We start from the raw sequence: 17,869 nt of genomic DNA, 5'->3' as shown, positions 1-17,869 counted from the left end.
TCAAATTTTTAATGCCTTACACTATCGACTTTTTTAATTTTATTGAATTGTAATTTAATTATGAATAAACTATTTGATTTGCATTTTAAGCTGACTTAATGTTCAAATAATCATTTAGGAGAAAATGTTTAGTTCAGTTTTTAATTTAATTGTTTTATAAATGATGAGCATAAAAATGACTTAACTTTTCAAGAGTACAGTTTAATAGAGTAGGAAATCAATAATTTGTCTAAAAGAAAGTTATTGATTGTAGTTATTCATTTGAATACTGATGATTGACCAGCCATTCAAATTGTTTTGCATAGATTTTGGGGAGAAATGATAGAAAACATTGGCTGTAAACTAGAAAAGATTGGTCAATCGTATTTTATTGTGACCAAAAGTTTTTAATGCTGGTTGAAGTAGTTTAACATGTTGACCAGACTTATTCAATTGGCATCCAGACCTTTTTGCGACAGTAATCAGAAGCCTAATAGAGGAGAAAAGAAAATTGGATTTAATCGTTTAATTTTTCGTTTGTCAAATTATTTCAACTTACATTACAGGCATCAGCATGAGCCTTAGTATTACACCAATATGTTGGTCCAAAAGAGCACTTTTGTCCTCCTAATAAATGATGATTGGAAATACTGTAACAGAGATCAACGACTTCACAAATTTTTTCAGCTGAATCAAAGGCAATCATTGATGAAAAGTGTCCACCAAAAGCACCATAAATACTTTGACACTAAAAAAAGAGAAAATCAAATTTGATTAAAAAATGAAAATGTATTTCTCAAGAATAATTTACCTTCTGATTTTTCTCGTTTGATTGGTATTGAGAACAGATTGATTTTGAATCTGGATTTGACTGTGATTCCATTTTGGAAACCATTTCGATACATAATTTACAGGTTTCTTCAACTTTTTTATCGATAAAATCAAATTCAGTTGAAGAGCAAAGTCTCAGTTCTTTAGCACAAATGGTTTGAGGATCAAAAACTTTCAAAGCAATCATCTGAATAATCGAGTCTCCATATTGATTAACGAAAGACCTACATGAACTTCTAAGTCCTTCAGTAATAAAATTTGAACAAACATCATTCTTAATGAAATTTGTAATCTCCTCTTCAGTCTTGTAGTTGTAAATACGTGATTGAATGAGTTTGGCAAAAAGTTCACATTCAGCGCATGCAACTCTTGGTCTTCCTTCGACTTCAATCTCGTTTTTATCAGTCATTTCTCTCTCAATTGAATTTTCCCGTTCAACGGTATCAGGTGGGCAAACTTGTAAAACATTTTGACAAATATATTCAACATTTGTTTCCTTATCCAAAGCAGAAAGAGCTTGATCAAAATAGGTTGCCATATAATTTTTACATTTAGCCTCATCTTTCAGATATTCAGCACAAGCGTTTGTTATAACTGCAGATAAAGTGCTGATTTCATCGTCAAATATAGTTGAAATAGCTGCTGTGTCTTTGTAACACTTGACACAGTCAGCAGCTGAATTACCAAGAGGTTTTGCTTTGGGTCCAAGGCGAGTTAAAGGAACAATTTCAACTATTTCTTCAACCTCATCAATTTCAGCAGTGTACTTAGTTGACTGTTTACACATACCAAGAAGAACACAGGCCTCATTTGGGTCAGTTGTCTGTAAAACAATGTCGATTATTTGGGATGTGTAAGTATCGACGAATTTACGGCACATCTTTTTACGAGAAGCGGGGAAAATATCATCACAAACTTTATCTAAAGCATCTGCAATAGCATCTTCAGTTCGATTTTCTTGTAAATAGGAGTAAATGTATTCGAAAACTCGTTTACAAAGAATACATTCAGGATCAGGAGCAGTTTTCGATTCGACTATTTCATCAGCTTGCTCAGAGCAAAGGCCAATTTTACGGCAAACTTCATCAGCGTCAGCAGCTTCAGCAATAAGTTGAGCCAGTTTCTCATCATAAACTTTGACGTAAACTAAACAAGCTTGCTTTTGAGTCTCAGGCATAAGATTACAGGCATTTTCAAGTGCTTGGTCGATCTCTTCTCGAGTTTTGTTTTCTGATAGAGATGCGTAAACCTTTTCAACCACTTCTTTACACAGAGGACAGGAAATTTTTTCATTTCGTAAACAAGCGACTCCTTGTGTATCTTCACCAGCTTGACAGAAACCAAAGATGATACATGCAACTTCAGGAGCAACACCTTGAGTGGCCAAATCAATGAAACTTTTGGTATACTTTTCAACTCGATCTTTACATTCTGTTAATTTAACGTGGTCCTTGTAAATTTTGGAACAGGCATTATCAAGAATACCTTCAATCTCTTCAACAGTGCTGTTCTTTTCGAGCTCTTTGTCAACGATGTTAAGAAGAAGGTGACAAAGAACACATTGAGGAGTGTCTTTAACATCCTTTTCTTCAATTGCTTTCCAGACCTTTTTCTTACAGTAATTCATTGCCTAATAGAATAAAAATAAACAGATTAATTGAGAACTTTTAAGCACACTTAATAATAGATATGAGATACTTACTTTACAAGCATTGGCATGATCGGAGGTGTGACACCAATATGCAGGTCCAAAGGTGCATTTTTGTCCACCAAGTAAATGAACATTTTCATTATTATAGCAAATGTCTACAGATGAACAGATTTTCTGGGGAGAGTCGAAGTTTATCATTTGAGCAAAATGAGCACCAAAAGCGTCGTACATGACTTTACACTGAAATAATAGAATGTAAGAATAAAGGTTAAAAATGAAGACAGTTAATTGTTGTATATTAGCAATATAATAATTTGTGTACAAACCTTTTCAATACTTTCTTGAGAATTGAATTGAGTACAGATTTGGCTTATAAGTCCATGGCCAGTTAAGTTTGATGATGGTTCAAGTGATTCCATTTTTGAGACCATGTCAACACATAAATTGCAAGTTGATCCAACAGCATCATTTATCATTTCAATGTCTGATTTATCGTCAATTGATGATAAAGATGGGCAAACTCTAAACTCTTTGGAGCAAACCATTTCAGGATCAAATATTTTGAGAGCAATTTTGTAAATAAATGTATCTCCATATTGCTCCATAAATGATTTACAAGTTTCTTTAAGGCCAGGATTAGGAAGTCGACCGCAAACATCATTCTTAATGAATTCTGCTATCTCCTCTTCAGTCTTATAATCAGAAACTTGTTCTTCAATGTAGCGGGTTATTGCTTTACACTCTGAACAAATAACACCTTTAACTCCTTCAACATTTTTGTTTACAGAGTTTTGATCAGAATTTGCTGTGATTGAATTTTCTCGTTCTCCAGTGAAAACACTTTTACCAGTCCTGATACCTGACGAGCAAGCTCCGAAAAAGGTACAAGCAGCAACTGGGTCAGAATTTTTCTCTAAAATGTCAAAAGTAGCATTGATGGTTTTTTGGTAAGATGAGCAAAAATCTTTGGATTGTTGGAGTGAACGACAAGTTGAGTCTAATCGAGGGCCATAATAGCTTCTTACAGATTGAATTTGAACCAAGTTAGCCTTAAGATCAGCTTTACATACATCGCAAATAGAGCTTGATCCAGTCTTGGGGATGGATTTGGAAATGAGTGTAATCAATGGGGTGTTTGTTTCGGCACTTTCAATAGAGGCATCACATAACTTGAACAAACTGCAAGCCTCATCAGGATCGGTTGTTTGGATTATGATTTTAGTGATTACAGGAGTATAAGTTTTTACATATTTCTCACAAGTAGCGGATTGGGCACCTGAGAAAACTTTGTCACAAACTTTATCTAAAGCTTTTTCAATTTCTACTTGAGCTCGATCTCCCCCGACAAAGTTGTACAGGTATTCAAATAATTTTTTGCATAATTCACATTCAAGGGCTGATTTAGGTTTGGCAACCGGATTTTTGACTATTTTACCGCTAGTTTCACCAGCCTCACAAGCTCCAATAATAAGACAGGCAACTTCAGCACTTGCTCCTGAAGATGCTAAATCAATAATTTGTTTGGCATATTTGTCAACTCGTTCTTGACATTCAGTAGCTTTGGATTCATCTTTGAAAATTTTAGAACAGACGTCATCAAGAATTTTTTCAATTTCTTCAACTGTACTGTTTTTTTCCAGTTCTTTACCAATTATTTTAAAGATAAGATGGCAAACTAAACATTGGGGTGTCGTTGAAACAGCAACAGGCCCTTTTTGTAAGACAACAGGCGTTGAAAGACTTGGAGGAACTATATTAACGAAGTCAGTTAATTCTGGTAATTTGTTATCGATTGAAGGGATGTTAAACTTTCGAGAAGGACAAGAGTGAGTTTCAATGCAAAGCTGCTTTGGGTCAAATGATTCACGAACAAATTTGAAAATAGAGTCCAATTCTTCGTCGATAAGTTTGAGACACTGGAAGAGACGAGAAAATAAAATAAAGATTAGTAATCAGAGTAGCTAATTTAATTAAAACAATTCGTCTTGGAGTTATATCAATCCGTGTCAATTTTCACGGACTTTCTCTTACCTCATCTTTGAGTTCCTTAAGACTTTCACAGCCAGTAGACAAAACAGATTTAATTTCATTTGCAGTGGCAGGAGATGAGACAATTTCCTTGATGTGGGTCAATGTGTTAAGACAAAACTCACACTCGATTGGTGAATTGCTAGCATCGGTTTCTATAAGAGGTAAATGGTGTGAATGGCAAGCTTCAATTCCGAAACAAAAGCGATTTGAATCCTGTAAATGAGAGAAAAAGGAAATTCAATTAGTCAAGTTTCACGGGATAATTGGAAAATAGAGTGACTGATAAACATACCACTTTACTCAAAACAGATTCCGTATTATTGAGAACGAAGTCGCACTGTAAAGAAAAGCAAAGAAATAGCAATTAACAAAGTGTGTTAAAAACAAAAATTATGACATCTGTGAGCTAATCTGTTTTAACTTGAGCTTGAATAGTTCAACTTTCATGAGATAAATCATAGTCTACTGATTAAGAAAAGTATAAAGAACTTGATAATGAATGAAGAATAGAAATTAAATAGACTTTGTCTTGAATACCAAGAATTGGATTAAATGGTAAACACTTATTAAAAATGAATATCTGAGAAGAATGAAGTAATTGTTGGAATACAATAAATAATGGGAAACAATGACTATAATCACGATGAAAGTTGATAAAACAAGTTGATTAGCTCTTTGTTGTCAATTAGCACTTTTCATGAGTTTACCATTGCAAGATTATCGCCAAGGTTTGAATCAACGCACCATTTTGCGACATTTTTTCGTACGTCTTGGTTTTTAAGTGAATCGGAGAGTTTCCTTGAAAACTGAACCAATTTTTCACAGGATAAACATGAACCAGACGGTTCTGTTGGTGCACTTTCAATTAAACCTATGAACAGGGGAGAAAAGAAAAGAAAATTTATATTAATAGAATTGAAGATAATTCAAAATGATATCATGTTTTGATGGCAGGTTTCATGAGGAAATGTCACTTTTAAAGCTAACGGTTTTGATTGTTGCCCATTTCATTTTGATTATCATGCATAAACATGCACTTAAACATGATAAACAAGAAAAAAAAGATGACCAAATACCTGAGGGCTTCAGTAGGTCGTATACATTACAGTGTTTTATATTTCCTGAGGTTCAGGGATTTCAAGGTAAATGCCCGTTACTTTACTCTCTCTTTCTTTCCTCACTTAACTCTTCATCCATTGCACTCGGAAGAGATATTAAAAACTTTCCAGTTCATCTCACAATCAATTAAATTATAAATCCAAGACAACTTGAGCGTCTTCCTTTAACTTTCCCCCCTGCAACCCTAAATATGAAAAGGTCAATGAATTCACTTGAGTTTATCTCATGTTAATAAAAATTTCAGTAAAGTAATACTCAAGATCGCCAGTTGATTTGAGAATGAATCTTATTTAAAAATACCACCAAACAAGGTACAATCATGTAATTGGTTGCTTGATTTTAATGGAGCCTCGACTTTAATGTGATAATAATGAGTAAACAATGGATAAGAAGTAATGAGTATCTTATTCATCTCGAGTGTTGTGAGGTAGATGAGATTCCTACAAGATACTGTTAGGGCGAAGCAAATCTTCAATACTTATCTTTAGTATTTCGGATTTAGTGTTAAAATGGTTTTATTGGAGGAAGCGAAATAACCCTAATTGCTAAATTGAACGAATAAATTGTCGACTTTACCGACAAGTGATTGTTTTATGACAGCTTCCGTATATTCAATGGATTAAGTGATCATAAGAAATTACGGAAAATGAGTGATGCAATCACAGAAGGAAATACAAAGCCATAGAAGTAACAAAGGCAACAAAGAATCAAGGTAAACTAGATACAAGAGAGAAACACTGTTTATGGTTTTCAAATTTCATGTTAAGGCCATCAACTGATTCTACATTGATATAAATAATGGGTGAGAGTCTAGTTATACGGACACATATAATAAACAGTGCTATAGATTCAAATAAATAATCGTTTATTATCGCGCTCTAGGTCGGTCTAGGTTAGGTTAGGTTAGATTAGGTTAGGTTAGGTTAGGTTAGGTTAGGTTAGGTTAGGTTAGGTTAGGTTAGGTTAGGTTCGGTTGGGCTTGGACGGCCTGGGGCCTCAATTAACGCCTTTGTTATTGTTTTGTGTCCGTATAACTAGACTGTTACCAAATAATGAAATTAGCTACATAATTAATTGATTTGAGTATGGTTAACTCTGGGAGATGAGATCAAAGACAGGAAGAGCTAAACAATAAAGTGGGTAAGGGAAAAATTGGCTGATGTTTGGCTAGCCAAATATATTGTCTCAAAACTTGGGGTGACACCATAATAATCAAAGATTTAGATACTTACATGTTGATGAGAGGAGTAATATACATAACAGTTGATAAAGACTGGCCATAATTAAAATAGATTGGTGAATAGTCAGTCAAACTTGTGACTGAAAACAACCAAGGAAACAAAAACAGAAGGAGAGAGATACAACCACCAACACTAAACAAGAGGCTTTATGGAGTAAGTTTTGTTTTTCAATTGCTTATTGTTATGAGGATTGTCATTCAATTATGATTTCACAAAGGTTTAATGAAGAGTATATAAATGGTGTATCACTGGATTAAATAGATAAAAAAGAAGATACTTGATTGATTAGACTAATTTGAACAAACAGATATTGATAGAGATCATAAGAGAAGCAAAAGAGACAGAGAGAGAGAGAGCCTAACCAAGTGAACAAAAGCAAGTTGTTGTTGACTGTTTTTACCCAAAGAATGGAGAGTCAAATGGAGATAAAACACATTGGATGACGATTGGTTGACTTTAAAACACCAAGATGTTTAAGCACTGTTTACAATTATTATTAAATAATTTCGATTGTTGAAAACATAATCAATGTCGACTTTTCATTCTCTAGCCGCCATTTAGCTACAAGATGGAGTAAACACATACAGGTTGTTTTCATTCCTTCAATTGTGGTTAACTTCAATGCTACGCCTTGATTAACTTGGTTTGCTCCTCCCGGCGGTAACAAAATTGTTGTCAAGTGATATTTCTTGAATATTTACAAATTAGTTAGATATTTAAAATATTTTTTTAGGATAATCATTGAAAATTGGGTTGCATTCTTTATTGTTATTTTGCACAACAAATAAAGCTGTGAAAATTGATTGATTTCAGCAGAATTGCAGTTAATCATGAGTATCTTTAGATAATTTGGTTAAACAACAATCCCGGACGCTATAAGTGAAATAATTGTTAATAACCTTTATTATTTTCAATGTTAACAATGATTCTTGATGAGGCATACTGATATTACAATAAAACTATTGATATAGCTGGCTTAAAGGTTGGAAAATCACAAATATTTTGAATATCTAGGGTAACAATGGAACAATCAGCCGGAAAAAATAGAATAGAATTGGTTTTATCAGTTAAATCATCGAAAGATTAAGACAATTGTTGAATGTGATCTGTTACCACCATTCACTTGTTGATCTGCGACCAGGCTTTGTCAATAAAATTAGCCAATTTGATATCTCGCTCAGATAAACCATTGACATCATGAGATGATAGCAGAATATTTAACTTGTTGTAACAATTGAACCATTCCGGGTGGTGATTCATTTTTTCAGCCTTTAAAGCTACTGAAGACATGAAACCGAAAGCTTGGATAAAGTCTTTGAAAACCAACTCTTTTTTGATTGCATCTCGACCAGAATCGTCCATTTTCCAACCAGATTCCAATAATGGTTTCAATAGTTGATCACGTTCATCACTGGTTAATCCTTTTGGGGCCATTTTCCTAGATTTTACACTATTTTCAGATAAGTCTTTTGCCTGTTTATATGTGGATGAAGTTGAAAGATTTCTGGTTACCAAAGATGATAGTGATGATGTAGATGTTTTTATTGTTGAAACTGGTTTAACCAACTTTGAGACTGAACTGATCTGTTGAATGCTTCGAGGATGAAAATGATGATCCAAATCACTCAATAGTCTGAAAGTGACGCTTTTACTTGATTTTACTCTTAGAGCAAAGCTGATATTCATTTCTTTAACAAGATAAAGTTAATGATAGTTTATCTTAAAAGATGTTGATCATTGGTGATTTCCTTAATCAAAAACAATCAAGATTAATTGACTAGTGACTAAGGACAATTTTTAAAGGCAAATCCTCTTTACTTGATGAAGACTGCAGATGCAGATATCAGCAATGTTTTCAATTATGGCCAATGGTGTAAAACAAATAACTAAAAGAGAAATGTCCATTAATTTTATATTTAATTGTGAAAATATAACATTTCTCGATCAATTTCATCTCATCCATCTTTTCCAATAAGTTTTGTCCAGGCTATCAAAAGTATTGATTGTAAAATCAGAGTCGACTTTAATAGATGTGAAAGCTCGAGTTGAAACATTTTAGAGGTGATTGATAATTTGATTAAACCAATTTATCCTGACAAAAGAAACAAAATTGACCGAGAAATAATTTTGTAATGAGTGAATATGAAATGGAATGAAACAAAATACCATTGTCAAGTCAGGAAGCTTATCAATCTGGGAATATTTTCAAAACAGTTCTCAAATAAACTATTGAAGAGCAATAAATTGATACTACTTTATCTTGTAATTAAAATAATAGCATTTAATATTTGCAACGAGATTGATAAACAAAGATGAGACTGTGTCACAGAATTTAGTCCAAGGTATTGCTGATTCAAAGACTAGAACTAATTACTTCAATTCCGAAATAAATTTAGATCAACAAAATTGTAGATAGATTGCGATAATTGATGATTTCTTGATTAAGTCAGAATAGCATAAAGTAAATATTGAAAATTCAAAACCTTATTCAACTATAAAATGAAAACTTTCAATGTTAGAAAAAAACACCTGATAATGGTGGTGTTTTCTTAACAGAGATGGAGCCATCCGACAAAAAGACGCGAAATTCAATTTTGACAAAGTTAATTACAATTTGATTAAACTAATGTTAATCTTTTTATCCAATTGAGATCATTATTCATGATGTGATAAACTACATTTGGATAATTTTACGGATAATTTACAGCTAATTCAAGCTTGAAAGATTAAGCAATAAATTGAATAAAAATGTTTTAAGTTACAATTGAAAATCAAAGTGAACTTATTTCATCTAAAATTGAAATTGTTTTAGGTTGAGAACCAGAAGATTAACCAGAATATAGAGATCAAACCAGAAACCCTATTAATCGATCGATAAAATGATTGTTAGCAGAGGATTAAAGTTGGATATTAACAAATTATAAAAGCTTCTTGATTAACCATAACTCCCAAGGTTTTCAATTTGATTTTTGTCTCTAAATTAACTTGAATCAAGATTCCTTTGTGAATTTTTGTACAAAAAAAAGGTTTAGTTGGAGGTTTGCGTGTTTAATAAGTGTGTGAACATATTAATCAAATTAATCTGTCAGAAGGATAATAAAGGGCTGTTACAATCAAACCTTGCAACCTCACAATTTAAACATCTTTACAATTTAGCGTTGATAATTTAAACAGGGAAAATCGCGTTTAAAGAAACAGTGAAGTCCAATTTTTAAACCGATCCATTGAAACTAAATAAAGTAACATATCAAATTAAGTTGACAAATGCAAAATTCATGTAACCCTAAGCCATAGACGAGCTCAAGCCATATTAAGGCCTAAGAATAATTTGTCAGTAATCGATAAAATGTAATCAACTAATCAAATTTGGTATAACATTACTGTTAAAAGACCTTAAGGGACAGTTAGTCCGGAAACCCATCATTGACTATTGGGTTTGATAATGAAAATAAATTTTCTTGTGTTTCCCTTTTGCCGTAAAAAAACATGAAAGATCAGCCTTCATCATCTATCACAACCTTTTATCTCACCGTTTTTCCCTCCTTTACCTTTATCCAGTGAACCATTATCCTCATCATCTTCATCTTCACCCTCATCCCATCTATTTGAACAGTTTAATAATATTTATACACTCAAAAGTCTGATGAAGTCTATTTTAACATATCTTTGTTGCTTTTGTCTTCACAGGCTTACCAGGCAATTCATGTTAGATTACATCTGATGGACTTGATGGATGAAAATCAATACTTTGCCTTGGAGGATGCTCAGCAGCTAAAAAGGGATGAAAAGGAGAGGAAGATAGAGAAGAGAATAAGGTTTATCATCATTTATCAATCTTTATCCATCCAAATTGTCAGCCTTTCAAATCGTCTTTGTGTTTATTTTTCTTCTTAATATTTACAGTTGCTTCAATGTCAACCCAACATTTGTACATTTCTCATGGTTATCTGCCTTGTTTCATCATTGAACTCATCTTTTCCATCATAATTGTAATCATAATCAACTAATTCATTGTCAAGATCTGTCTGACACTTGAAATTAACCAACAAATTCTGGGTTGACCAAAGAAACATCAACAACATCAACTTCATAACTGTTTGAATAAATTTGTAATTTTGTATACTTTTCAATGAAATCAAGTATTACGGTTAAATTGTTACTTTATGCAACAAGGTAAAAGTAATCGTAATATTAGTCATTGTGGTTAACAATAATTTAATGGATCATCTTACACATTAATGCTGGCAAATCAATTTGATTGATCACTCTAGTTGATTTTGATTATGTTGATTAAAAGAGAGAGAGCAAGAGTGAAACTAACTTTCAATAGTTACTCTTTCTATTAATATTATTGCTACAAGGAAAATATGATTATCATCAAATCATCTCACAATTGCCCACTAATCGGAATCAGTGTCAACAACAATCAGTTTCTCGGATATTCAATTACAAGAAATACAAAAGTAAACAGTTTTAGTGATCAATTTTAGTGTCCGAACATTAAACTAGCTTTACAATCAGCTTTACTTAATATCAAATGGAAGTAATCAATTTATCCAATGTAATGGAGGGAACACCAACAACTCAACAATCACCAAAGCCAACAATTAAATCACCATCATTAGCTGTTCAGATGAAAAATGTTTCCTACAATTATGGAACCTCAGTTAAACCAATGATCGCTCTTAATAATGTCAATGTTCATATTCCTGAAGGAATTATGTGAGTTAATCAAAATCTTTGAAGGAAACCAAATCAACATTTATTAATTTGTATCCATTGATCATCTAGTTATGGTTTATTGGGTCCAAGTGGTTGTGGCAAAACCACTTTGCTTCGATGTATTTTAGGCCGATTGAAACCACAATCTGGTGATATACAAATATTTGGTTACAAACCAGGAACTCGTGAAAGTCTGGTGCCTGGTCAGGGTGTTGGTTACATGCCGCAGGTAATTGGAAATCTGTTTAAAGATCAAAATGGGATTGAAGTGTTTCTGTTGATCTTTATATTGGATGTTAATGTTATGTTTGTTTCTGTGTTTTTTACCTTTTTAAGGAATTGGCTTTATATATGCAGTTCACGGTCAAAGAGACGATCAATTATTTTGGACAGTTGACTGGAATACCCAAAGAAGAACGACATTCTCGAGTTGAGTTTCTTTTGTCCTTTTTAGATTTAACTGATCCAGACAGAATGGTGTCCGATTTAAGGTAAAACATGACAGTTTCTGAAAGTCTAATCTCAATGCTTTCATTTATTTATGGTTCACTTTTAATTGCATCTATTTTTATGGTTATTCAGTGGTGGTCAAAGAAGAAGGGTTTCCCTTGCTGTTGCTCTGGTACATAAACCACCTTTGCTTATTCTTGATGAACCAACTGTAGGAGTGGATCCATTGCTCAGAGAAAGGTAATCAGCTAAACTGTAAGCAATCAGGAATCATGGGAGGGATTTAAATTTAACCATCATAATCAATTTTCTTTCATGCTAGTCAAAAATATTGCAATCAATATTTTCTCCTGTTGATTACAATGTTTTCAGGAAGTTCTAAGCAAAAAACTCGATTGCATATAAATTATGATCTTTCAATAGTTGATTGTGCTAAAATATATGAGACAAACTGTTTTAGTTTGGATATTCACAAGAAATTAAATAATACTTGATTTTCATTCTTACCAACATTATGTAGCATTTGGAGTCATTTGGTTCACTTGACTAAAACAGAAGGAATGACGGCGATCATTACAACCCATTATATCGAAGAAGCTCGTCAAGCTAATGTGGTATGAATCAATTTTTAGCAATTAATTACTTCTAATGCAATCTAATGCTAAGATTGCTACTAAAAAGATACAGTTAACACAATTGTTACATTTATGCACAAATGGATACAGACACTACATTAAAAATGGGCAAAAACGGGTAAAAATTGGTTTCTTCTAAATTAAGACTATGTTAGTTTGTAGGGAAATAGAAACTGGATCGATTCTTGAGATTCAAAAGTTTCTCTGTTTGATAGTTTTTTAGATAATCGAGCTCGAAATTGAAACTTCGTTCGACTTTTGTACAATTATGGAAGAATATTTTTTCAAAGGAAACCATTTCTCTTGTATTAATTTTGATTGACAACCAGAAAATGCCCTCCATTAGATGAAATAAATCTTTGTATTTCTGTAAAACAGATAAGTTCGATTTCCAGTTAAACCGTTCACTTTCTGTGACCAGAAGAGTTAGAGATCTGAAACTTATTTCCTGTTCATAAAAATTAGTGGTACACATTGCTGGTTACTTACTTTTTTCAATTTATCGAAAGTTCTCTTGATTTTGGCCATTGAACTAAAAACTTTGAACCTCGATATTTCGAGAATAGTGTCACCTACAATCATCATTCTTTGACCAATTCAATCCTCTACTAATTTATAACTTAATTCAATTCGAAAACTTTTCATTAGCGCATTTGGGTCTTGATATTTGGGTAGCGAATGCACGGTTAACTACTAATTCAGCAAAGAAAATGCATCTCAACTCATTTCTTGATAAATAAACCAACTTTCTGGTTTAACTAACTAACAACTCAAGTAACTTATTGTTATAACTTTTTTTGTAGCTTCTTGAATAATTTTACATTTTGAAATATTATAGTCCATAGTTCAATCTAATGTTTGGTCAAATAATCATCATTGTAAGTGATGCCATTTTTGAAATATTGAGATTCGAAAATTATTCAGTTTATGGCCAAAATCGAGAGAACTTTCGACAAATTAAAAAAACTATTCAATCCTTGATGTATGCCTACAATTTTTATCTACCAATACTAATTTTCAGCTCGTTAACTCGTATGGGTACAACAAAAGGTCGGATAAACTAAAAATCAAAATGATGTGTTTTACTGAAAACAGAAAACTTTATTGCTCAAAATAAGTACATTTTCTGCTTTATGATCAAAAGTTACAGCAGCAAATTGAGTTTCATGAAAAAATCTGGAGTCAGAATTGCACAAAAGACGATCGAAGTTTCAAATTTCACTTCGATTTTCTCAAAAACTGTTCATCGGATAAATTATTCAATAGCACCACTTGACTCAGTTTTTATGTCCCTACAAATGCACCAAGTCTCAGCTTTTTACCTAAAGGTTCGAGCCTTTGGCAGCATTCTTTACATTTCATTTGTTAAACTTAACCAGAAAATTGGTTTATTTACCAAGAAATGGGTTTAGATGAGTTTTCTTTGCTAAATTAGCTGTTACTCGTGCATTTAAAACCCAAATATCAAGATCCAAATGCGTTAATGGAAAGTTTTTGAGTTCAATCGAATTATCGATTAGTAAAGGATTGAATTGGTCAAAGAATCTTAATTGTAAGGGCAACTATTCTCGAAATATCGAGGTTCAAAGTTTTTAGTTCAATAGCCAAAATCAAGAGAACTTTCGATAAATTGAAAAAAGTAAATAACCCTTAATGTTTACCACTAATTTTTATGGCCTGGTAATCAGTTCTAGCTCATTCACTTTCATGGTGACCGAAAGCTGTCGGTTTAACTGGAAATCGAACTTATCTGTTTTACAGAAACACAAAGTTTTTTTTCATTTGCTCAAGAAGATTTTCTGGTTTTCCATCAAAATTCACACCAAACAGATAAGTTTGATGAAAAAACTTGCTTCCATAATTGTACAATAGACGATCAAAGTTTCGATTTCGAACTCGATTTTCTCAGAAACTATGGATCAGAGAAACTTTAAATTTCATAAATGAACTCAGTTTTCATGTACCTACAATCCAACACAGTCTGAATTTGAAAGAAACCAAATTTCACATGTTTTTGCTCCTTTGTCCCTCAGTCAATTTGTCAATTTGTGCATAAATGTAACAATAGTGTTAACTGTGTCTTTTCAGTACCAATTAAACAATCTGTTTGTTTGTCAAATGTGAAGTTTCTTGAAGTGAAATATTTTTAATTTGATTATCTTTATTTTACTCAGGTCGGATTGATGAGAGAAGGAAGTCTACTTGTTGAGGAAGATCCAGAATGCTTAATGAAAACTCACCAAAAAGATACTCTGGAAGGAATTTTCTTGAAAATTTGTCACGAACAGCGAACTTTATCATCAAATCAATTCATCGAGAAGAATGGTGGAACCGTAAATGCCACTAAAAAACGTCATTCCGTTGGTCAAGTCAATTCATCGAAGGAAATCAAATGGAAAAGACCCAAACCTGAACCGATCACAGGTGAACTTGAGCTGTTCAAAGATTCATGCAGAAAGATTGGTGCATTAACTGAAAAAATGGCCATTAGATTAAGGAGAAACATTCCGTAAGTAGAAGCCTTTCAGTCCATCTTTTGTCTTTACATCTTGACATTAATAATGCTTATATTTTCACCAGAATGCTGACTTTTCAACTAGTTTTACCAACAATTCAAATAATTTTATTCTGTATTTGTATTGGACAAGAGCCAAAAAATCTTGACTTAGCAGTTTACAATCAAGACCTAAGTGGAGCCAATTACAGTCAAAAATTTTTAGATCTAATTGATCCAAATTATGTTAAAATTGTAAGTTGAATCAATCTTATTGTTAACAATTACAAGACATTGATTACTTGACTACAGAATTACGTTGACTCGAAAGACGAGGCGTTGAATCAAGTGAAGGAGGGCATTTCACATGGAGCACTCATCTTCAACCCTAACTACAGTTTACAGTTGGATAATAGGTTTGACATGTTTGAAATGATGACTGATTCAAAGGGAAAAATCATCAACGAAAGCACAATTTACTTTCACTCTGATGGAACAGGTAACATGAAATAAGCTTTAAAAATATCGACTAATCACTTGATTCATATTTGCACAGAATTTCCAATTCAAATCACTTTGATAACTCAATTGGTGACATCGGCTCAAAAATGGATCATTAACTTGGTCAATGAAAGCTTTCCATTCATGGCTTCAGCAATTGCAGAGCCTTTGTTTAAACCTGTTGATCCACCGATTTACGGGGAACTGAAGCCATCTTATCGTAATTTCATGGCTCCAGGATTGATACTTGGCATATCGTACATTTTGGCTGTTGGGTTGACGGCTCTTTGTTTCGTTATGGATCGAAAAGAAGGACTCTTGGAGCGGACTTTTGTTGCTGGTGTTCAAGCTTATCAAATACTATTTGCACATATCATCATTCAATGTTCAATCATCTTGATCCAAACAATTTTACTTTTGTTTACCATTTTTGTTATTTTTCAAATTGATCTTAATGGAAGCGTCATTTCAGTAACAGTTTTGACACTTCTTCAAGGAATAGCTGGAATGTCTTTTGGTAAGTGATCTAATTGATTGATTTAAGTTGAATTGATTGATTGATGTTTCTTTCTCTAGGTTTCCTCATTTCTGCTCTTTGCTATGAAGAACAATCAGCAATGTTGATTTCAGTTGGATCATTTTATCCTAATTTGATTCTTTGTGGAATACTTTGGCCATTGGAAGCGATGCCTGATTTCATGAGAGACATGAGCTATTTGATGCCGCAAACATTAGCAATCAAGAGTATGAGATATATTATCACCAGAGGCTGGGAGTTTACCAGATTTGAAGTTTATATTGGATTTTTTGCTACCGGTTGTTGGATTCTTATATTCAACATTCTCGCTGTAATCATATTTGCCGTCAAAAAGTAATCAAAGGACTTAAAGTACATAATCAATTGATAATTTTGCCATGAAACATATTAATAAAACTTTTTCAAATTTTAATTGGTAATGAAATCTTTGGTATAAAGAAATAAATTTTAATATCGATCAATGATTTCGGTAATAACATTTTGAAATAAACGATTTAATGATAATTTCTGTACCTTTTATGATACCAATTTTGATACAATTGCGATGAATAACTTGTATTTATTTCATGATATAATGTGTTGAATTGAAAAGATGAATATTTACGAAATAAAATCATCTCTAGAAATCAATTTACTTAGTATTCCTAAACAGTTGCGTGAATTAAGGTCGCTTTTACCTTATTTATGGTGTTAATATTAACAAAAGACACGATTAAAACACTTATGCACAGTTGCCACAAACACTGAAAGACAAATGGGCAAAAACAACTGAAATTTGATTTCTTTAAAATTTAGATTCTGTTGAATTGTAGGTACATGAAAACTGAGTCGATTTGTGCGATTAAAAAGTTTCTATGATCCATAGTTTCTGAGAGAATCGAGTTCGAAATCGAAACTTTGATCGTCTTTTGTGCGCTAATGAAAGCAGATTTTTTCATCAAACTTATTTACCTGATGTAAATTTCAATCGTCAACCAGAAAATGCATTTTATTGAATCAAATAAAACTTTGTGTTTCTGTAAAACAGATAAGTTCGATTTTTAGTTTAATCGACTTTTCCGTGTGACCATAAGAGTTAACGAGCTGAAAATTAGTATTTGTAGATAAAAATTGTTGCTATATATCAAAGATTGCATACTTTCATCAATTCAGTGATAGATCGCTTGCTTTTGGCCATAAAGTAAAAAACTTTGAGTCAGAATATTTCGAGAACGGCATCACTTACAGGCATGATTCCTTGATCAATCAACAGATCTTATTATGGACTATAACATAATATTACTAAACACCGAAGAAATCTGAGCAAATTCATTTAATGATAAATTATCTTCTAGCAAACATTAAATAGCAATTCACCTTTTTTAACAAAGTATAAAATCTGACAACCTAAGTAAACTATTGCTATAACTTTTTTTGTAGTTTCTTGAATAATCTAACTTTTTAAAATATCATAGCCCATAGTTCAATCTAATGTTTGGTCAAATAATCATGATTGTAAATGATGCCATTCTTGAAATATCGAGATTCGAAAATCATTCGGTTTAAGGCCAATATCGAGAGAACTTTCGACAAATTAAAAAAATTATTCAATCCTTGATGTATGCCTACAATTTTTATCTACCAATACTAATTTCCAGCTCGCTAACTCTTAAGGTCTCACGGAAAAGGCGATTAAAC

At 32.5% G+C, this 17,869-nt stretch overlaps 3 protein-coding genes across 4 annotated transcripts; 1 reads left to right on the top strand and 2 right to left on the bottom strand.

Annotated features, from left to right (window-relative positions):
• Positions 1-127: 127 nt before the first annotated feature.
• Sap-r (prosaposin) lies at positions 128-7,047 on the bottom strand. Its single transcript, XM_015936098.3, has 9 exons — positions 6,844-7,047; positions 5,200-5,363; positions 4,785-4,829; positions 4,493-4,705; positions 2,788-4,377; positions 2,513-2,701; positions 791-2,440; positions 539-727; positions 128-469 (listed from the first exon to the last, which is right to left on the bottom strand). The coding sequence occupies exons 1-9, from the start codon at positions 6,890-6,892 to the stop codon at positions 425-427; spliced, it is 4,134 nt and encodes a 1,377-aa protein (XP_015791584.2). The 5' UTR covers positions 6,893-7,047; the 3' UTR covers positions 128-424.
• Positions 7,048-7,737: 690 nt separating this feature from the next.
• On the bottom strand, positions 7,738-9,337 carry Pcd (pterin-4a-carbinolamine dehydratase). 2 transcript variants are annotated; one of them, XM_089268395.1, is made up of 2 exons: positions 9,019-9,337; positions 7,738-8,944 (listed from the first exon to the last, which is right to left on the bottom strand). In XM_089268395.1, the coding sequence occupies exon 2, from the start codon at positions 8,536-8,538 to the stop codon at positions 7,972-7,974; it is 567 nt and encodes a 188-aa protein (XP_089124521.1). In that variant the 5' UTR covers positions 8,539-8,944; positions 9,019-9,337; the 3' UTR covers positions 7,738-7,971. The 2 variants fall into 2 exon arrangements, with proteins under 2 accessions (XP_089124521.1, XP_015791586.2); XM_015936100.3 differs by having other exon boundaries at positions 7,738-8,738.
• A 1,927-nt stretch (positions 9,338-11,264) lies between these two features.
• Positions 11,265-16,604, top strand: LOC107368416 (ABC transporter G family member 20). The gene is made up of 10 exons (XM_015936236.3): positions 11,265-11,574; positions 11,644-11,803; positions 11,911-12,065; positions 12,157-12,264; positions 12,545-12,638; positions 14,834-15,168; positions 15,240-15,408; positions 15,466-15,652; positions 15,710-16,171; positions 16,231-16,604. The coding sequence occupies exons 1-10, from the start codon at positions 11,390-11,392 to the stop codon at positions 16,527-16,529; spliced, it is 2,154 nt and encodes a 717-aa protein (XP_015791722.2). The 5' UTR covers positions 11,265-11,389; the 3' UTR covers positions 16,530-16,604.
• Positions 16,605-17,869: the final 1,265 nt, after the last annotated feature.

The sequence above is a fragment of the Tetranychus urticae genome, chromosome 1, assembly GCF_039701765.1.
Source record: "Tetranychus urticae isolate SD_2017Ah chromosome 1, NJAU_TeUrti_SD_1.0, whole genome shotgun sequence".
Taxonomy (NCBI): domain Eukaryota; kingdom Metazoa; phylum Arthropoda; class Arachnida; order Trombidiformes; family Tetranychidae; genus Tetranychus; species Tetranychus urticae.
Note: the sequence above shows the minus strand (reverse complement) of the source record. Positions and strands in the feature narration are given on the sequence as shown.